The sequence below is a fragment of the Schistocerca americana genome, chromosome 4 (genome assembly GCF_021461395.2).
Source record: "Schistocerca americana isolate TAMUIC-IGC-003095 chromosome 4, iqSchAmer2.1, whole genome shotgun sequence".
NCBI classification, from domain to species: domain Eukaryota; kingdom Metazoa; phylum Arthropoda; class Insecta; order Orthoptera; family Acrididae; genus Schistocerca; species Schistocerca americana.
The window spans coordinates 243,737,846-243,761,186 of record NC_060122.1 but is presented as its reverse complement, the minus strand read 5'-3'; the positions used below and the strand labels follow the sequence as shown (position 1 = coordinate 243,761,186).

The following is a 23,341-nucleotide window of genomic DNA, read 5'->3' as shown; positions in this document are numbered from 1 at the left end:
GTATATTTTAGGCAGTCTCTTGTCTGAAGTCCCCAGATGGATCTCTCATGACAGCATTTCATGAGACATTATATTGTGTAACCAAGTCTGAGAACAAATGAAAAATCATGCCATACAGTAATAGATGATACAAAACATATACACTGTTCTAGCTCATAAATGTGACCACCTGTCAAAAGCCTGCATAACCACATTTAGCAGTGCAGACTGCTGCAGGATGTGCAGGAAGAGTGTCAGTGAGGGTCTGGACAGCACCCATAGGGGTATGGAACCACGTTGACTCCAGTGCCATGGCTAGTTACGCTAGGTTTCTCGGCTGAGGATGCACGACGTATGCAGTGCGGTCTTGCTGGACAAGAAGATTTTCAATTGGGTTTAAATCTGGGAAGCTCAATGTCCAGCAGAGTATGGAAAACTCATCCTGGTGCTCTTAGAACCATACATGTACACTGCGAGCTTTATGACATGTTGCCATGCCCTGCTGGCAGATGCCGTTGTGATTTGGGGGAGGGGGTGGGGGGGGGGGGGAGGGGGGGGGGGGGGGAGACTGTGTGTAGAGGTGGATGGACATGGTCTCCAAGGATAGATGCATGCTTGTGTTGATCCACTGTGCCATCCAGGAAAACAAGATCACCCAGGGAATGCCATGAAAACATTCCCAGGACCATAACATTCCCTCCTCTAGCCTGGACCCTTCTGATGATATGATGATTGGTGTAAGGTGTCTGCTTTAAGAAATTTTACCCCCATACACAGAAACAGCTATCAGTCCAATGGAGCATAAACATGATTCATCGAAAAAGCTGCCTGTCGAGCCTCAGTGGACGTCCAGTTGTACTGGCTTGCAAATTCCAGCGTTCATGACTAATGAACAACAGTCAGTATGGATGCAAGAGTCAGGCGCCTGCTAGGGAGGCCCATACACAGCAACATTCACTGAACAGTCATTGAGGACAGACTAATGATAGCTCCTTGTTTCTTCTGGGTGGTCAGTGATAAACAGTTGCATGTCTTTTCATGGGTACATATCTCCGCAGTTGCTCTTCAGCCCTGTCATCTATGGCCCTTGTGCACCACAACTGCCTTGGTACTCGTTTTGGATAGTGACATTTTGCCAAGCACTATATACTTTAACCACAGTGGCATGCAAATGGTTTACAAACTCAGTCGTTTCTGGAATACTTCTGACACGTGCCTGAAAGCATATGATCATACCCTTTTAGACATCAGACAAATCGCTCTGTTTCAATATTATGACTGCACAGTTTTTTTTTTTTTTTTTTTTTTTTGCATCCCACTGACACAATTTATATACCCTCCACTGTTAGTGCTGCCCGTCACATATGAGTGGTTATTGCACACTGACATTGAACACAGGCAGTGGTAAAATTCAGGCAGTGGTAAAATTAACATATTTTTTTTTTTTTTTTTTTTTTTTTTTGCTATTAGAACAAAGAGGTCAGGTGAATGCAATGTTAAAAATATGAAACCAGATAGGGGTGATTCAGGGGTAGGTTGAACACTGAACAAGAAAATAGGAATACGAGTAAGTTACTACAAACAGCATACTAAATGCATTATTGTAGTCAACCTAAACATGAAGCCAACACCCACTTGAATATCTACATCTGGGACGGTTTATATTTTCTACAGGGTGATTACAGTAAGTGAACTTTATGCACATTTTCCAAGGCCGCGTATCATCAGATGAGTCCCAGTCTATTTTGTGAACATCAAATGTACTTATACGGTACTACTGCTCAGTATGTGTAAAAGGAAAATGAGAAACGTAACAGTGAGTTCACTCAAGCTCGTTACCCAGTAAATATACATCTAACGACTGTTAGTGTGTAACGCCCCCACAATCTTTTTAAGTTTCTCGCAGAAAAATTGTTAATCTAGGATAACAAATAGGTATCGGATTCTTGCAAGGCATTAGAAAATCACATCAGTAACCCCTTCTTCCAACACTTACTAATTGTAAAAACTGACATGCTCCTTTTGACAAAAATTTCATTGCCATTTTATACTTTAACCTTAACTCGATCAGCAAGACAATTTAGGGATTTGCTTATGATGAACGAAGTTGTAAATCAATTGTAGTTATGGGGGAGGGGAGTAAGGGAAAGAAAGAAAGAAAGAAAGAAGGAAGGAAAGAAATTATATTAAAATCACACAGAAGAAGACATTTTGATTGAATTATCAGGATTGCCACAAGTTTCCCCAAGTGACATTCCCAGATATTTCCCTGATTTCCAAACAAGTTTTAGCATCTTCCCTGATAAATTTTGACAAAAAAATATAAGGACTTCTCCATTTCACTTCTGTGTGAGCAAAAATCTTAAGTGTTAACATCAACATCGTTTGTAATGAACTGTTTTTAGATGGAGAAAGCAAGCCAAATGGTGTATGTTTTTCATTAAGACCAATGTTGTTATTTTATTTCAATAAAATAAAGCTAATCTGGTGACAAAATCTGCATTTCCTTGAAATCGCAAGACAGATTTAAAATACCTTCACAGATTTCAGAAACAACCTCAGGAAAAAGTAGGCCTCTTGAAAGAAGTGAGTATGGCAGGGAAGAGTTGTGTAAACCAACACCATAGCTCACCGCCAATAAAATATTGGTTCTACTATGTTCATTATTGTCAGTTATTACATACTGTGTTAGGTTTATTATTTTACACGTATTTTGGGATTTTTCTTTCGGGAAAAATATGAGTACATAGCTTACAAGCCGCCAGCGACTGCCACAATTTTCTTCTTCTTATCGCCTTATCTTTCTGATATATAAACTACTTTCAAAGTGCCAGAATGTACTACAATAAATAAAATGTCTATAAAACACTGCACTGTACAATGTACTTGCGGTCAGACAGTCGCCATTCCTGAAATCCATCACCCATGGCCTCTGGCATGCCGAGGAGCACCCAGTCCTGGGTCCATGGATAATCGATGAAAATCAGCTGTATTACGCCACACGAAAATCTGCTGTATTATGCCACACACCAACAGACATGGTCCGGGGGAAGATTGGTGAGACTAGTACCGACATGCAGGCCTGATTTGTTGAGAGATACCCGCAGAAATGGGCTGCTGTTTTGGCCCGTCACGGGAATCGACTCATGTGACCGACTATTCACATGTCAGAGATACAGTGTTGATGAAATGAGACCACGGTGATTTTTCAATGCAACAGATAACTTGAGCAAATACTCTGAGAATGAATACTAATGAGGATAGGTAGCAACTCAACATAAAGGCGATCACAGAGCAACAGACAGCCAAGAATAAAAGACAATCACATTCTCACAACTAAATTTTCGGCCATAGCCTTTGACAGAAAACGCCGTGTGTGCGCACGCACGCACACACACAATAACTCAGACACAACTGATGCTCACATGACCACTGTATCCGGCTGCTGCGTCAACAGTGTCTGAGAATCAGATCCCAACAAACCACTCCTCAATGCCTCCCTGCCTCTCGCCAGCAGCTGCTAGGCTAGCAGCAAGAAGTGGTGGCAGCACTGACTGCAGTAGTAGGAAGGGGAGAAGCAGAATGAATGAGGGAGCACGGAAGCAGCACACATTCTCAGCTGCAACCAGACAGTGACAATGCGTGAGATCTCTGTAAACAAACCATTTCCATTTCATCTACTTAGACAAAAACGAGATTCCTCCCCCCTCCCCCCCCCCCTCCCCCTTCCTCAAATTTCCACAACTTGTGGCAACCTTGATTACGTTAAGATCACACGAAAAGAAGACTGTTTGTTGTTTTTTTAAGGATTAGGGATCTAGCATATGAGGTATTTTTAAATGTATGTAAATATAGAAACTAGTTGTATTCACTCATTCATAGGTGGGACAGACGAAATTTTGAGACTACAGAAATTTAATACACCTGCAGAAGTTACCTCACTAGAACTTCGGCTCCCTCAATGTTCGGCATGAAAGAGAGAATGTACTGGGTTATAGGAGCTGCCTTGTAGTGATTGATGTTAGGCAGATGATGTTTTGTAAACCACTGTTTTTTATATATTGGACACGACATTTGTCTCAGCCTTGTTTTGCGAACCTTCTGTTTGAGGTATTCGTTGGGCTACAGGCGGCAGAGTGGTGCAACAGCTTGAGTTATGATATCAGGGCAAGTGAAGACAGATCTCATTGACAACTCCAGCTTCAGGAAAATGCAAGATGGAAAATTCCGTGAATGCAAAATGAACAACAATGAAGAAGGGAATATCAACCTTGGGCATATACTTTAGACTATCTCTGGACGGGGTCTCATGAGATCTCATACGTTGTGCACCAATTTTGAGAATAAAGTAATTTGTCAGCAAGAACTCCAGTTTACTGATTTAAGTATATTGGATAAAGAACTGTTTTGTGTAGTGAATTACAGATCAAGTACTTTATGGAAGCCCTGCAAGATCGGCACAGTCACAATACAATGCAGTAACATTATCACAAATTCGTGTTACACCCCCACACTGATGTATTATGTCAAATGCTGCAGCTATAATAACGGCCGCACAATTTAGTTTTACTCAATGTCCTAAATCAAATAACGCACTGCGTTTTGCACAAATATTGCCAGAGGAAAAAGAAGCAGCAAGTGGACTGTATTCCAGCTTGCAACCATTGAGTCACTGCCTAACTGGTAACATAGTCACTGCCTAACTGGTAACATATCGACCTACATAAGCCTATTACAAGTCTTATTCATCAATGTGCATGCAGCTAGCATAGTAGTTTACGCATTTGATTTGTAGTTAAAAATTGAATGGAACTGTGTAGTTATCACTTTTCAAGATCAGAGGATATTTTTGTAAGAGATGTTTAATTGTTACTTGTGGCTGCCAAACTCCATTTACTTAAATTTTCACTTCCGATACTTCGAATTTCGCTTTCTTACACTTCCGCTAAAGTGTCTAGAAAACACACTTGCCAAATCACATTACTTACAAGCCATCTCCTAAATTTTTATTATCTCAGTTTTTAACCACACTCTTAATTTTTTAACCTAACCTTAAACATCTAAAAATGTACTTTGAGCTTCAGCAGTGTGAGAGCAGCATATTCTCAATAACTTTTTTGTGTTGACAACAACTTTTTTGCCATTTACTTCTTTTTAATTCATGTTTCAAAAGCATTTGCATAATCTACGAGCAATTTGTAGTAAATCGGCATATGTGATTTAGTTACTGTAGCAGGTATTCTAACACAGATATTGCTACATGTAGTTTTCCCCTAAAGAGGAGTAGCCACGTATATTATCTGTGTTTGTTGTAAATAAACTCAGCTGTCGAGCTTGCAACCAACTGTAATCAATCTCCAAACATTTTAGGACAAAAGTAATTTTTAGCACAGGTTTTTTTGTTGCCTTAACAGAAATCTCAATTTTATATAGTCTTATAGTGAATTATCATACTTTTTAGCTCATCAGATTAAAATATAATCAGTGGGCATAATTTAAAGTTATCTGTTCACTGCTTTGTAACACATTGTACCTTTAAAAATGCAGCCCCACTGTGAGCACTGTTCTAGAACACAGGATTAGGTAGCTGACAACTGTAAGCAGCTGGAAATCGCCCTGACTGCTGTCGAATGATGCAGCTATGGAACAATGCATTGGAAGAGTTTCCAAGAGTCCTGTGCTACAAAACTGGTACCAGAGGTACCTCAGGTACTATCATTTCCTGTCTCCCCTGCAGAAAGTACAAAATCTGTCATCACTCATCCTCTTGACTGCAAGTGGCTTGTAAACGGTCAATCTAGGTGTTCTATACAGGGTGGATGGAGACCTGTAACGACTCAGCAACGAGTCTGAGTTGCTACCTTTCACTGAAACTGAGCCAGTGGGACTCACTCCACGTGTTTTGGGGAAACCTGTTTAGTCCGGTGTCAAGAGGAGACAACCATGAATGTGTAGGGGGCAGTTCAAACGCACGGCGAATGATGGTACCCCTTAGGGATATGGCAGCAAGGAACAGTTAAGGACAACAGGTGCACTCAGTGTGTATGCCTGGGGGCCTCATTCAACATGTTGAAGAGGCTATTCCAGCAGACGTTGAGGGAACAGGGTGTGACCAACAGCAGATTTTTTGGCAAACATTGGAAAAAATAATGCCTCTTGTCTGGGCTCAGAGATCATTCTTGGGTCATTCCAGCGACTGGCAGAGATGGTTGAGAAGACCACCCTTGTGCGTGGAGTTTCAATGAAGCTCACAATTTGCAGCATTGTCCCCACAAGTGATGTTCTGGTCTTGGTTCTGAGTAGTGTGGAAGAAATGAACCACAGGCTTTGAAGGTTCTATGACAAACTGGGATGAGACTTACTGTATTTACGCTGTAGGGTTGAGAACTGTAGGGTCCCCCTGAATAGGTCAGGTGTGCACTACACATCAGAGGCTGCTAATCAGATAGCTGACTGTGTTGGGCGCACACAAGTTTTTTTAAATTTTTTATTTTTATTTATTGATTTATTTTTTACATTAGGCAACACACTATCCAATCAAGTTAACAACAGCTGTAGGAAACTGAGAACTATCAGTGTAAGATTGAAAGAAATGCCTCTCACAGGAGAGTATATTAAAACAGGTGCAGAATGACGGATGAAACCTAAAATTGTTACCAGTGAGATTTTTGGTGAAAATTTAAGTGTATATCAAATGGATAAGCAAATGGGAAATGCAGGTGGGGTAGATGTTGCAGTAGACAAGAAACTCAAATCCACTGAGACAGAAATTGAAGCTGTATGTGACTGTTTGGGCAAGACATTACCAGGGGGTGGGCGTAAAATAATTAGATCACTCTATTTCCCACCAGACTCATCTGCTGATGTAACTGAAACATTTAAGAGAAAATCTCAGTTCACATGTATGTAAATTCCCCTATCATACTGTAATCAACAGAGGAGATTTTAGCCATCCAACAAGTAATTGGGAAAATTACAGTTTTTGATAGTGTGGGCGTGATAAGACATCCTGTGAAACTTTGCTACATGTCTTCTCTGAAAACTACCTAAAACAGAAGGTTAGGAACCACACTCACAAAGGATGTATATTGAATCTGATGGCAACAAACAGACCTTATGACTTTGAGTGGTTTTGGCAACAATGATTACCAAGGTACAAAGGACAACTAAAACAAGCAGAAAGATAAACATGTTTAGTAAACTAGACAAAAAAATCAGTAGTGTCATATCTCAATGAGGAGCATGAAACTTTCAGTACAGGCCAGGAGCATGTGGAGGAACTCTGGCTCAAGCTTAAAAGAGTAGTTGACCGTGCACTGGATAGATATGTACCCGGTAGAACTGTTCATAATGGAGGGAACCTTCATGGTCTACAGTCACTGTAAAGAAATCTGTGATTACTGCATAACAGCTGTACACTAAGAGATTTTAGGACACCAAAACATCCTAGATAATACCTTACACAGATAACTGCCTATCTATGCTTCACTGGAGGATGGTAGACAGAAGAGCTTGTTTCAACAGGCAACTGCTAACACCTAATAGCTGTCAGATCAGGTCTTGGATCTGCCACACCTGTCACAACAACTGGTGGCAGGGTTTTCTCAGATACTTATTTAACACCATCTAGGATGGGTGCAACAGGGCAAAGTCTGGCAGGATGTAATAATTTAGAAGTAAATGAGACCACTCACAGAATAATGGTAGTGTTAAAGTTGTCGGCAGGTGCACACTAGCTTTCAGAAGAAATGCTTTGACAAGGTAGAGTACGAACACACTCTCTGCTTGTGCCAGAATTTTACGTCTTTATTCCCCCCCCCCCAAGCCTGATGAACTAACATTCCCATGTCACAACACTACCCTACTGCTCTCTGTAATATTTCTTACAGCCTTTTCACTCCTCAAACTCACAGTTTGTTACTCAGTTCCCTTTACAACCTCCTAATACTTTCTTTCATCCATGTCCCACACGTCTGACATTTTCTGAGAACCATCCCATCCCAATGGATCCTTGCAACACATCTTTCACTCTTGTGATCCACCTGGCCTCAATCTCCACTAACCTACTGTCCCCATACTCTTCCCGAACAGTTTCCCTTCTGCTGTTCTGTCACTCCTACCCAATCCTGATATCTTCATATGTGCCACCCCTCACCTCACCAGCTTTGGTAGCCATGTATCACATGCCCAGCCCATGTAACTGCCACCTTTCTCTCGTGGATTCCTAGCTACCACTTCTGCTGCCTACCTCTGGACTGTTCTCTTCTGTGGGTGCGCCTGTTGATGGCTCAATGTTTCTACCATTTAGAATGGTATAGAAAAGGAAACACACATAATGAGAGGGAAAAGATAGCAACTGTCAAACTCCTCAGCTATACAAGTAAAAGGACATTAACTCCAAAAAATTTAAATGTAACAGATTCTGTAGTTATAAAATGGAGAGGATGATGTATAAAAGCAATAACAGCATAAGCATAAGCATAAGAAAACTTTTTACAGTTGCTAAAATAACAGGTGGAACTTTAAGTTATATTGTATCAAACACACCTGAATCTATGTCTGGTTACTAGTTATTTTATTTGTACTGAACTTACAGTATATGACTGCTCCTGCTTGAGAACCATGTTGCGTAATTCTTGAAGTTCGTTTAACATCTCTGCCTCTTGTGAAACTTCTGGACTACGGTTGTTACTCCACGAGGTTTTATCCTCTGGATTGTTAACTTTTTTCACACACTCCTATTAATAATGGTGACAAAAATCATAATCAATATTGTTAAAAAACAGTTACAAATAGCAAAAGAAACTAATAATAGAAAACAAGGTTACCAAATTTCATAAGCAGGGGTAGGTTTGGGTAAATTCCAGTATAAAATACAATAAATCTCATATTGTAAATTTCCTTGGACACACACACACACACACACACACACACACACACACACACAGATGGTATTAGGCATCACCAGTCCTACAAAGAAATTCAAAGTAGCAAAAAGATACATATATAAAATATGTATAACATAAAAATGCACTCACACAATTTCTGCCAATGGTAACATCAGCACATTCCCACTAATTCAAAAAGTTTTGTACTGCTGAAGAACTAGAAACTGCCTCCAATTTTGAAGTACAAGTTTATATGATGGGTAATGCGTATGGAAATTTCGGAAGTGGTTTCCCTCTTCTTTCTAACCTAATTTACATAGCTATCTTACATCCACCCTTCCTATCGTATGCTGCTTACAAAGCTGTAATGGAAGTGACAACCAACTGTATCATTACACACACTGAACTACAGCACCACACTAAAATTTCAAAAACACAATATAATGGAAGACAACATTTGCCAAAGAGAACTGAAACACACATTTAACTGGCTCTTTTTGAAAAACTGTTGCTCTAATCATCATCATCATTTCAGCTTCCTGATAAATCATTACTAGGAGTAAGAGTGTCAAATGAATAATCATTAAAAAAAATTCATTGGAAATCGTGACTTGATAGTGTACAGTTCATTAAACAGAATAGTGTTTATAGTGGGCACAAAAATTATATAGGCAGATAATGTTTGTTAGAGCAGAAGAGGAAATACAGGCAGCAAATGTGAGAATATGTTGTGTGTAGCCTATATGGAAGGAAATACAGCTCATTCAAAGGCCCTTCCCCATTCACTGATTGAAAAGGCAGTAATAACAAGAAATCGCTCAAACTGCCAACAATATGAACATTCTGCCAGGAAATTTTCTTTTTAACAAAGAACTCTTACCCCAAGTAGCTGATACAACTTCACAATCAATTTCCATGTTCAGCAGACACACACACACACTATTACTCTTACCACTGTATTCACCATTTCACCTCCTCCAGCATTTAAATTTCAAATGCTCTAATTTTCTTTTTAGTCTCAACTCAACCTTTTTTATCTTCAACCCAACTTATTGTCCTGGTATTCCAATGAAATATTTCTTTACATGAGTTAGTTACAGACTAAAAATTATTATATGGTACATAAAATAAGCAAACATTAAATTTTCATGAGTGCCTTATATTGTTGCAAAATAAATAAAAGGGCAGTCTTCAGGTTATGAACAGTTATTTACAATATGGTAGAGATGAGGGAAGTTAACAATGACATGAAATTAAATTGCGTACACTTCAATTCTAACGTGTTATGAAAATGATAGATAGTTGCTACTCACCACTTAGCAGAGATGCTGTGTCACACACAAAGTCTCAGGCTGCCAAGGCCAGACATTCTACAAGCCAGCTGCTTTGTAACAAATTTGAAGGATGAAATGTTCATTTTCTGGCTCTCATTTTTTCATAAAATTATGATCCATGTGCATATTTTGTATACTCAGCTACAGAAAAAGGGACACTGACCCAACTTATGCACAAAAACCGGGTGACGGCTTTTATGATCCATGTGCATATTTTGTATACTCAGCTACAGAAAATGGGATACTGACCCTACTTATACACAAAATCAGGTGATGGCTTTTGAATGTGAATCAAAAACACAAGGGAAAGTGTGGACGAAAATTCAACAGATTTACACGAGTATCTTAAAAGAGGGAGAGCTGAAGATGGAAGAGAGATGTGTACCCTACTGTGGGAAGCAAAAGACATCTGATGTTATAAGTTATGAGACAAAAGAAAGATTCAAGTTCACTTGACACCTCGTTGCAGCCTCTCTCTTTCTACCTGAGTTATTCACAATTTACTCTATGTATTATCCAGACAATTCTCTTTTGATTTGCTGTTGAAACCTATTCTTTTCTGCAAGTAAAGAAACTCGAACAGAGCTCTGTCATTTATGGCAGACAGGACTTCAAAAATATGTGTGTAGCATTGAGCAAATCTATGAAACTTCTGAAAGCAATAATTACAATGATCATGTCAAAAGCAAAACATTGTTTTTCATCACTGAAACACTGTATATCAAAGGTTTCTTACAGAATACTATCGACCAAGAAAGACTATCAGCATATGCAATGCACTCTATTAGATGAGCCCTCATTTTAGGAATTTCTGACTTTAAACTAAGAGTGATCAAAACATTTGTAAATATGATGGAAAGAAGAATGGGGTTCCTATACAAGTGGTAAGCACCACAAAAACAGCCGAGATACAATGTAATGTCATTACTATCAGTCCTGCTGAAAATGGATAATGAGGCAGGCAGGCCTTCTACGTCTGCATACACAGCATTGCAATTCATCTTAATTTGTTTTATTTTGCAAAGTAATACCTTTTTCTGTGTACACATTTTGATGGTGTTATTAAGTAGATGCTGCAGTGACATAACAAGCTATCAGCTTATATTGCAGATTACAAAAACACTAGCAGTGCACTGATTTCCTCTCCTTTTTTAATGTTTTTCTTGTTGAGCAAAGTGCACTATCTACTTTTTTTAGTCAGAAGCTGCAATTGTCATTCATTTTTTCCTTCTTTACTTCACTGACATTTTTATTCGCAAACAGAATACATTTTTGCAAGAAGTAACACTTAAAAGAAAGAAAGAAAGAAAACAATACAACCAGCAGTAAGCTGCAATGAAAGTTTTAGCAACGATCTTGATGGTGATTCCCCAAGCCTTCCCTTGCAGTACGTTTCTGCATACAGGAATGCTGCTGCTTCTCATTACTTGAAACCAGCCTGATAGAATGCAGGGTGAGTAACAGATAACTACAACTTTGGAATGATACTGAAATATATGGGAATACTCACTGAATCAGTAGGTGTGTTATTTCATAGCAAACCACGTCAAGTTTCAAAGTGGATTTGTCATTATGGTTCAATGTGGCCACCATTTGTGATACGGCAAACATTCCACTTGTATTAAATTTCTTCCCACACTCACACCAGATCGGGTGTAACTAACGCAACGGTAGCAAAGATTCATTTTTTCAAATTGGCCAAACTGTTTGGTAGGGGAGGAACATACACAGTGTCTCCACCCAGAACCCCAGATAAAGAGATCCAGTGGTCAACTACTGGGAGCGAGATGACCACACAACTGGCTCTTCACGACCAATCCACCGACCTGGGAAACCTGTCTCAATGAAATTCTTGAGCCAAGAATAAATTGTAACCCTGCAGAATTCATTTCATGGAACCAAAACGCACAGCAAGCACACTGCACCAACAAAAAGAACCATTTCAACTATTAGGGGTGCCACAATTTTCCCAAAGTGAAATTCCCTGCTTTCCAGACAAGTTTTAGCATTTTCACTAACAAATTTTGAGATCTCAAGGATAAGAAAAGACCTAAGTTGACAAAAAAATGTAAGGAGTTCTGCACTTTTAAACATGTGAGCAAAAATCTTAAGTACTAACACCAACATCTTTTGTAATGAACTGTTCTTAGATGGAGAAGGCAAGCCAAATGGTATGTTCATTTTATTAAGACCATACGTGTTATTTTATTTCAGTAAAACGAAATATGGCAACAAAAATACAAATTTAGTTTGAGTCGCAAGACAGATTTAAAATACTTCCACTGATTTCAGAAACAATAGGCCTCTTGAAAGAAGTGGCGAAGACTTGTGTAAACCAACAATATAGGTGACCGCCAATAAAATGTTGGTTCTACTATGTTCGTTGTTGTTGCTTATTGCCCACTGTGTTATGTCTATTATTTTACACGTATTGTGTGATTTTTCCTTCAGGAAATACATGAGTACATGGCGTACAAACTGCCACAATTTTCTTCTTACCGTTCCTATCTTCTATTACATAACTACCTTTGAAGTGCCAAAATGCACTAGAATAAATAAAATGTCATCCTCTCACAACTAAATTTTTGGTCACAGCCTATGTCAGAAAACGAGAGCGCACACACATTCACTTAAACATAACTCATGCACATGTGACTACTGTCTTCGGCCGATTTGTCAACAGTAACAAGAATCAGATCCACACAAACCACTCCTCACGCCTCCCTGGCTCTCATTGGCAGCTGCTAGGACAGCGAAAAGAAGTGGTGGCAGCACAGAGCCGCAAGCTGGTGGGAGTGGTAGAAAGGGTAGTAGCAGTAAGCATGGGCAGTGCACGTACTCAGCTGTGCCCAGCTAGTGGCAATGCATGACATATCAGTAAACAAACCATTGTATCTACCGAGACAAAAATGAGATTTTCTCCAGTGTCCCCCCCTGCCCCCCAAATTTCCCTGATTTCCAGAACTTGTGGCAGTCCTTACTATGCACTTTGCTGGCAATCTTGCTGGCAGAATAGCATACTGATTCACTACGTTAATCAAACTTGGCGTTGTTTGCTTCAAAATGATATATTGATCAATTTTGTAAGTTATTTCAATACATTTTTATAACATTCCAAAGTTGTAAAGTCCTTTTTGCCTCATCCTGTATTTTCCCTGTCACTGAATGCAGACAAACGAATGTTCTTTCTTTCGGACCCACAGTAATTGTTAGCTTTTCAGAATTGAAAAACATTTCCTCATTTCTGAGTATATCGCACTTGTAAAGAGCTTTAAATCTTATTCTTTGCCATGTTTGAAAGTTTTAGTTATGACTGTCATCAATATTGTGGTTGATCGCCAGCTTTTTCTACAGTTTAAACTTTCTATATTTGCAAGTGATAACTACAAAAAAGTTAAGTTAATTTACACACTTCACAGACTCACAAAGAGAGGTTCCCAATAGTGGTTGTGTCAGTTTAAAAGAGGAGAGAAGGGACCAAACTACGAGGTCATCGGTTTCTTGTTCCTAATAAAACAATGCCACAAGAGTGAGAATAAAACGAACGAAACATATAACACAAAACGGAAAAAAAGGAAAAACCAAAAGAACAACGGAAAGGTAACAAACACTAAAAGGAACAAAAGAGGACAAGAAAACAACAGAGAGATGCTAAAAACAGAAGAGAGTAAAATACGAAAGCAGATAACAATGGCTGGCCGACCACGAGAATAAAAAGGAAAAGCCAGCCACTCTGTAACACATTAAAACCTCCACCCTAAAAGCACTAGGGAGAAGGACACAGAGGGACAAAACACATGCACTAAAACCTACAGAGAAGTATAAAACCCACTCTCACGGATAAAACGTAAAACTAAAGCTGCTGTTGAGACATTGTCACCCAACACCAAAGGAAGGGTGCTGGAAAAGTTAAAAGCCCACCACAGAGTGGCTAAAAGTGGGCAGTGTAGCAAGAGGTGGACGACTGTCATTTGGGGCCCACAGCGACACAGAGGTGGGTCCTCACGATGGAGTAGGTAACCGTGCATTAGCCATGTATGGACAATGCGGAGTCAGCAGAGGACAACTGATTCCCTGTGATAGAACCTCATGGAAGACTTCCACACATTTATAGTCTCCTTAACGATACACAGTTTGCTGTGCATACTGTTATACCATTCTGTCTCCCAAAGCCGGAAAACCCTGTGGCGTAAGACAGAACGCAGGTCAGCTCCGGAGAGTCCCATCTTCAGAAGCGGTTTCCGCATTGCCTGTTTGGCCACCCTGTCGGCAAGTTCATTGCCGGTGATTCCGACGTGTCCTGGGGTCCACACAAACACCAACGAACGGCGGGACCATTCCAGGGCACAGAAGGCTCCTGGATGGCTGCTACCAGATGATGACGATGGTAGCACTGGTCGAAAGCTTGTAGGCTGCTCAATGAGTCAGTACATAGGAGAAATGACATGCCAGGCCATGGGCGGACGTACTCAAGAGCACGAGATATGACCGCCAGCTCAGAAGGGAAAACACTGCAGCCATCTGACAAGGAGTGATATTCAATATGTCCTCCATGAACATACACAAAACCTACGTGACCATCAGCCATCAAGCCGTTGGTGTAAACCACTTCAGAGCCCCGAAACATGTCAAGAATTGAGAGGAAGTGACAGCGGGGTTAATGACGTCCTTAGGGCCATGCAAAAGGTCCAGACGAAGCTGCAGCCGAGGCGTACACCATGGAGGACGTGAACAGACCGCAAGTACAAGCGGTAAAGGGAAGGACTCCAGTTCGGAGAGCAGGGACCTAACATGAATGCAATCGTTAGCCCCGACCTGGGCCCCCGATGAGGGAGATCGACTGCCGCGGGTGGAAAAGGAGGCAGTAATTTGGATGCTCAGGGGAACTATGAATGTGTGCTGCGTAACTGGTGAGCAGTTGCGCACTTCTGATCTGCAATGGAGGGACACCAGCCTCCACCAGTACGCTGGTCACCGGACTCGTCCTAAAAGCTCCTGTGGCTAATCGAACCCCACAGTGGTGCACAGGGTCGAGTAAATGCAATGCTGAGGGCACTGCTGAACCATAAATCACACTCCCATAGTCAAGTCAAGATTTAACAAGGGCTCTGTAGAGCTGCAGCAGCACGGAGTGATCTGCACCCCAGTTGGTGTTGCTCAAGCAGCGGAGGGCATTGAAGTGCTGCCAACACTTCCGTTTTGATGAAGATGAGGCAGCCAAGTCAAACGAGCATTGAAAACCTAAGAATCGATATGTCTCCACTACAGTGAGTGGATCATCATTAAAGTAAAGTGCTGGTTCCGGATGAACAGTATGACGCCGACAGAAATGCATGACACACATCTTCATGGCGGAAAACTGAAAGCCATGGGCTAGAGCCCATGACTGAGCTTTGTGGATGGCTCCCTGTAGGCGATGCTCAGCAACACCAGTACTGGAGCAGCAGTATGAAACACAGAAGTCGTCTGCATACAGAGAAGGTGAGATGGAGGGCCTGACAGTTGCTGCTAGATCATTATTGACGCTAAAAATAGAGACACACTCAATACAGAGCCCTGCGGGACTCCATCCTCCTGGATATGGATGGAACTATGGAAGGTGCCAACTTGGACATGGAAAATATGGAGCGACAGGAAGTTTTGGATAAAAATCGGGAGTGGGCCCCAAGAGACCCCACTAATACAATGTGGCAAGGATATGATGCCGCCAGGTCATGTCATGTGCATTATGCAAGTAAAAAAACACGGCAACCAGGTGTTGGCATCTGGAAAAGGCTGTTCGGATGGCAGACTCGAGGGACACGAGATTATCAGTGGTAGAGCGACCCTGGCAGAAGCCGCCCTGACATGGAGCCAGTAGGCCACGTGACTCCAGGACCCAACCCAACCTCCAACACACCAAACGTTACAGAAACTTACAAAGAACATTGGTGAGGCTGGTAGCTATCCACATCAACCGGGTTTTTACCGGGTTTGAGCACCAGAATGATGGTGCTCTCCCGCCATTGCGATGGAAAGACGCTATCACACCAGATCCGGTTGAAGATGACGTGCATGCAGTCAGATGAGAGATTATTAATCATCTGGCTGTGGATCCATCAGGCCCAGGAGCTGTGTCGGGGCAATGTGCAAAGGCACTGAGGACCCCCCACACTCTCTAAATGGGGCATAATAGGATTCACTGTGGCATGTAGTGAATGAGAGGACTTTCCCCGCCAGCCGCCGTTTGAGAGTGTGAAAGTCTGGGGAGTAATTCTCCGATGCAGAGGCTCGAGCAAAGTGCTCAGCAAAATGCTCGGTCATCAGGTTTGTGTCAGTAGATAACATGCCATTTATAGTATCACCAGGAACACCTGTTGGGGGTCTGGGTCTGGTACCTGAAAACAGGTTTGATCTTTGCCCAGACTTGGGAAGGTGACGTATGGCACCCAATGGTTGAGACATATCTCTCCCAACACTCCTGCTTCCGTCGTTTCACAAGTTGGTGAACGCGGGCACATAGCTGTTTAAAGGCTATGAGGTTCTCCAGGAAAGGGTGCCGCTTATGCCACTGTAGAGCCCACCGACGCTCCTTAATTGCTTCAGCGACTTCCGGTGACCACCAAGGGACTGCCTTACGCCAGGGGCACCCTAAACAGCGAGGGATCGCGTTTTCTGCCGAAGAAACAATTGTTGTTGTCACCTGCTCAACCATCATATCGATGTAACCGTGTGGGGGTGATTCAACGGTGACAGCAGAGGTGAAAGTTTCCCAGTCCGCCTTGTTTAAAGCCCACCTGGGCAGGCATCTATGGGCCTGATACTGGGGCAGTGACAGGTAGATGGGGAAACGGTCACTACCACACAGGTTGTCATGTGCTCTCCAGTAGATTGATGGGAGAAGTCCTGGGTTGCAAATTGATAAATGAATGGGCGAGTAACTACCATGAGCCACACTGAAATGTGTGGCGGCCCCAGTTTTTAAGAGGCAGCAGAGGTTGAACTGAAACAATAAAGTCTCGACATCTCTGCCTCGGCCAGTAAGCACGGTGGCACCCCACATGGGGTTATGAGTGTTAAAATCTCCCAAAAGTACAAAAAGTTTAAGGAGTTAATCAATCAGTCCATCTAATACATTCAGGCATACTGCACCATCTGGAAGAAGATACACATTGCAGACAGTTATTTCCTGTGTCGTCCTTATTCTGACAGCCACAGCTTCGAGAGGGGTTTGAAGGGGCGCAGTGGCACTACAGACTGAGTTTAGAACATGAACGCCAACTCCACCTGACACTCGATTATACCGTATTTACTTGAATTTAAGCCGCACTCGAATCTAAGCCGCACTCGAATCTAAGCCGCACTCGAATCTAAGCCGCACTCGAATCTAAGCCGCACTCGAATCTAAGCCGCACTCGAATCTAAGCTGCACCTGAAAAATGAGACTCGAAATCGAGGAAAAAAAATTTTCCCGAATCTAAGCCGCACCTGAAATCTGAGACTCGAATTTCAAGGGGAGAGAAAAGTTTTAGGCCGCACTTCCAAATCGAAACAAAGTTGGTCCATTGTAATATGAGACACAATTTAGGTTGAATCAATGATGATACAGCTACAGTAGGTTCGAGTCGTAAGCTTAGCAGTTAAGCTTTACCAGGTAGCCGTTGTTATGCGTCAGGCGCTCCGTCTGTACTTATACGGGTACCCTTCCTTTTTCACGTGCTTCGTCTGGTTTGAATTGATTGCTTATTTTTCTTTGATCTCATAAGTGCCGTTCTCTTCGTTATACGTGTTTCCGTCACTAAAAGCTGAAAATGCATTACTGTACTGTGTTATGCATTGTTTGTCGCATTCTGAAAATGAGGGTTTACGGCCTGTCGCCGCTCGCGGCATGGCTTGCTTTTGTGCACGCTACTGCCGCTTACAATTTAAAAACAAAAAGAGGGAGGAATTGTCTCATTAGCGAAACAATGGCAAGAGATTGCAATTCGTTGCTACTTACACTGCTGCTTTCTTTGATAATGATCAACAAGAACCAAATAATAGATTGCGTATGATAGATGATGTTCTGAACGAGAATTTAGCGAAAATTTTTTCCGTTTGAAAACCTTTGCAGACGCCTCTTTAGTACATTACATTATGCCCAGAAATTAGAGTCATCTTAGATTTAAAAATCTAGTCAATTGACTGTATCACTATTAGGCATAAGAATAATACGAATATAAACATGACATGGTATGTATATTCTTCCGCGTCTGCTGTTGTCTCACTCTAGTTTCGTAGTTGGCGGAAAGGATTTAAATGAGATAGCAGCGAACACGAAAGAATACATGGCAAAATGTTTATATTCGTATTATTCTTATGGTGAAGAGAATACTGTATGTGATTCACAATTCATAAAAGTTCCTATTAGCAACAATTTCTTCTCAAAGTTAGGAAAAAATTCAGAAAGCAGAGTTGGCCATATTGACAAATATCTCAAACAGTCTTCCCAGTCGGATTTTCGTAGTACATTGAAATGCTGCTACGTTCGAAGAGGAACAATACGGAATTTGTATTTACTTCGTTGGATAATGTATGAAAATGCAGTGGTCGAAACTCGGGGCGGAAAAAAAAAAAGCTCGTCTTCCACCTTTTATTTATTTATTTACTGACGCAGAGGTTTTGGTTCCAGTATTTGTCTTTGTGCCTGCGTAGCGTTACATATATTCGACGACAGAAGTTAGTTGTGGCGGCACCTACCAACATTTTTCAGAACTTCCGCTTACTTTGCACTCGATTGCAAGCTGCAGGCGGTTTTTTGGAGTACAAAAACCGGAAAAAAAGTGCGGCTTAGATTCGAGTAAATACGGTATATCCATTGTGTCTGAGGGTCTGGCGAAATCTAGGTCCTCAGGGGATGCCAGAATCTCCACCCCATCCTCAGATGCAGAGCTTGTAGGTAGCAATGGTATGGGTGCCACCTCAATTTCCTTGTTATTAGGGGTCTTCTTTTTGGATCTCTCTCGCTGCTCCTGACTCCGGGACTGAGGACAAGTGTGAAGCACTAATACCAGCTGCGTTTGAGCTCTTCATCCACTGGCGGGTGTCATCTTTCCCACTAGCAGACAGCTGGGAAGGGAGTGACCCAAGGGACCCCTTCCTAGCGAGAGGCGCCGAAGAAGGCTGATGCTTCTCCAGCTTAGTAGTGGGGATGGATGTCCCCGATGGTTGGAGAGGGGGGGTTGCTCCCAAAGTAGGTGGTGTGGGAGCAACAGGGAGGGAAATGCCCCCCACCATCAAGGGGGCAGGTATAGCCTTCCAGCCGTGAGAGGTGACTGGCGTTGGCGGAGCTCACAGTACCAGAACTGTTGTAGCGGCTACGTAAGATGATGTCATACATACAGGATGCAGGTGTTCAAATTTTCTCTTAACCTCAGTGTAGGTCAGTCAGTTCAGGGTCTTGTACTCCATCATTTTCCTTTCTTCCTGGAGAATCCTGCAGTCTGGCGAGCAAGGCGAATAGTGCTCTCCACAGCCGACACAGATGGGAGGTGGGGCACATGGAGTACTGAGATGTGATGGGCGTCCGCAATCTCGACACGTGATGAAGACATATGGCCGAACTCCCAGCACTTAAAGCATCGCATCGGGGGAGGGATATAGGGCTTTACATCACACCGGTAAACCATCACCTTGACCTCCTCAGGCAATGTATCACCCTCAAAGGCCAAGATGAAGGCACCGGTGGCAACCAGATTGTCCTTCAGACCCTGGCGGACACGCCGCATGAAATGTACACCTTGCTGGTCTAAATTGGTGTGCAGCTCATCGCCAGACTGCAAAAGAAGGTCCCTGTGAAATATGATATCCTGGACCATATTTAAGCTCTTATGGGGCATGATGGTTATAGAAACATCCCCCACTTTGTCATAAGCAAGTAAAGTCCATGACTGGTCAGAGAATGCTGTTTTGATGAAGATCTCATTTTGGACAACCCCTACACCTCCCCAAACTTGTCCTCTAAATGCTCATACAAGGTACCGGGGTGAATAAGATTTTCTGCCATCCTTAGCCTGACGTTCCTCCCATGGTGTGGCCAGGGAGGGGAACTATTTAGGGTCGTACTTCTGTGCGATGAATTGGGCTTGTGATCGCTTAGAGACTGCTGGTGTTTCACCGATGGACTGTGCTTCATCATGTGTCATCCATCCTGATGCCACCCACTCCGACCAACCCCCCCCCCCCCCCCCCCCCCCCCCAGGCAGCACCCAGCCACAGCAAAGGGCACCTAGCAGGATGGCCATTGCCGGGAGTCCCGATGCCCCAGGGGGATGGGCATCTACCCCTTGGCATACGTGGGGAGTTAATGGCGCAGGCATCAGCAGAGCGATCCCTGTGTGGTCAGGGGGCTGCAACCAACAGGGTACATGGCGGCCCCGCCAGAAAGGACTGGCTACCGTGCTGGATATCAGGTGCAAAGAACTCCATGGTCATCGTCGACACAGAGAGTGACACTGCTTAGTGCAGGGTGGAAAATGCACCCAGGAAGGTGTACTTGCCCAAGAGATGGAGAATGAGCAGGACTGAAATGCGATGACGAGAAAGTGAGCTGAAGATCTCAATGCATGGCGGACACGACGGTGCCCCTGCCCAACTGGATCGCTTTTCAAGAAAATTTTGAAGAATGGAGATCAAACCCTACAGGGGACCATCACATAAGGGCCGAAATGTGTGAAACTCGTTTCAGTCGCCTCTTACAACAGGCAGGAATACCTCAGGTCTATTCTTACCCCCAAACCCGCAGGGGGGCCGAATTGTGGGATCGACTTTTTTAAACAACCTACACAGCGATGTACGGAAAGGTCGAAGGAATTACACCCTGCAGCCATTCATCCTGGTGGGACCTCGTTTGTGAGAAAGCGACAAAAAAACATTTTGAATTTTGCGTAATGCTCTACGGCTTTAACAGGGTAGCTACAGATTTTCAGAGGATCAAATTCATGACCTTTTTGTGACACTTTCATTACCTCTTTAGCTATATTCAGTACCTTTCGAAAATGTGTATGGCACAATCACAAAAACTTTTTTTTATGAACTTGAAGGCTGGTTAAAATGAAAGCTGAATGTAACAATTCTTATATCGCTTAAACTGTATGTCATGATGAAAAAGGTAACTGTCGTGACTTGGGCTATACCTTTATCAAATGCTATAAAAACATGAACCTCTCTCATAGGATGGGGTATGACTATTTTCAGGTTTGTTTATCACATCAATTAGAATGCATATTGTTTTAACACAGTAACATAGCAAAAACATACAGTTTTCCTTAAGGAAATACGACGATTCTGAAGGTACAAAATGTATGTAAATTGTTAAGCTTCACAGTAAAAGATTCAGTGTTTAAGTTTCTTAGCTAAACTTGAAATTTCAACACCTAAAACTTCAGCCTCTTCTTTTGCCTCTTCTATAGTCATTCTTTTTTATTTCCGAGATCTTTTATTTCTTGAACTTCCTTCTTTTAAGATTTGCCAGTTCATTTTCGTTAGATTTCTTCTTTTTAAAGGCTTCTACCCTTTTGATGAAGCATTTATCACAGCTAGTATCACTGATTTTGATTTGCCCACATTCAGTTTTTTAACACTATTAAGTAACGACTGCATTGCACTGTAAACAGTTCTTTCTGCAACAATTGGATCTTCTTCTAAATTTCCAACTGAAACTTCTTTGTTAACAGAGAAGCCTCTTTCAACTACAGCATTTCCATTAAACATGCCTAACAGCTTCTGCATGAACTTGAATAAGACCTGTTTCGCACTTTGCAGTAAATTCATCAGAAAGTGACTAAGTTGGTCCTTCTTAGGACTGAACTTTTTCAGTCCCCCCCCCCCCCCTCCCCCTCAGAATATTCCCAAATTCTGAAGTATTCACTCTACAATATGTCAGCTGTTGATGGAGTCATGTCAGGTGAGACAAATCACAAGCATCTAAAAAATACTTATATGATGTTGCCATTTAAAAAAAATTAATGCTTGAAATCAGCATCTTCCGGCGGACTGCCACTGTCAGCAATGCACTTCTAAAGCCGCTCTTTGAAGTTGGTTTCCACTCTCTCCAACATTGCTCTGTCAGTCTGAATGACTTCCACATGAATTTCTTCCTCCAGTTCTTCAAGTGATGTGGTTTATGCTAGTATACACATGACTTGAGGTAACCCCATGGAAAGTAGTCACACATGGACAGGTCTGAGGAACAAGAAGGCCAATTCCTGTCACCAAACTGGGAAATGACGCGACCAAGAACAACAGTCCTAATAGCTTCCGTCGAAATTTTTGCTGTGTGAGCTGTGGCCCCATCCTGCTGAAACCAAACTCCCCAGATAGGAATACGTCGTCTTCTTAGTTTATGTCCGTCAAATTCAGTGACCATCTTTCTGTAACATTCCAAGGTTACACTTACAGTGTCCCCCATTATCTTCTTGGAAAAACTATGGACCAATAACATCGGCACCAGTTACAGCACACCAAACAGTCACCTTTGGGCTATGTAATGATCTAATGACATTTCTGCTGATCTACCGCTTTGTTCACATGAAAATGAGATTCAACACTCATAAATAAAATAATAATGTCATTTTGCTCAAGTATGGCCTCCATTTCACACGCAAAATTTAGCCAATGTACATAATCTCAAGGGTTCAATTATTGCCCCATGGCCATTTTGTAGGGATGAAATCCTCGAGCAGTGTACAAAATATGCCTCACTGAATGATTACTGGGACACAGTCCTAGCTGATCGACCACAACTACGGAGTATGGCATGCCGAACTTCTTCAACATTTTCTGCAGTGCGTACTGAGTGAGGAGCCCCTGTTTTCTATTCATCACTGTTCCTCATAAACGAAATGATTCAGCCAAATGTAAAATGTTGTTACACGTGGGAACACTATCATGACTCGCAAGATTGAAATGGCGACGAAACTCACTATGAACTGCAACGATGGACTCATTATCATGCACAAAATTATTGTAAGCAAACACACAATGTTGCACAGTCCACGGCTCCATGAACTCGAATAAACAAAATGGCAGAAGCTACCAAACATGTGATCACGTGACCACTTTCGACCCCACTCCTATTAGCTGAGCTTGAATGCTAACTGTTCTATGAACATCCGTCCTTTC

The 23,341-nt window shown here is 42.2% G+C and overlaps 1 protein-coding gene across 1 annotated transcript in view; it reads right to left on the bottom strand.

Annotated features, from left to right (window-relative positions):
* The window catches only part of LOC124613874 (transforming acidic coiled-coil-containing protein 1), a 191,626-nt gene that overhangs the window by 44,507 nt on the left and 123,778 nt on the right, over positions 1–23,341 (bottom strand). Inside the window, exon 10 of the mRNA XM_047142601.1 lies at positions 8,574–8,717. Coding sequence (XP_046998557.1) covers positions 8,574–8,717 — 144 coding nt within the window. The remainder of the gene's footprint in view (positions 1–8,573; positions 8,718–23,341) is intronic.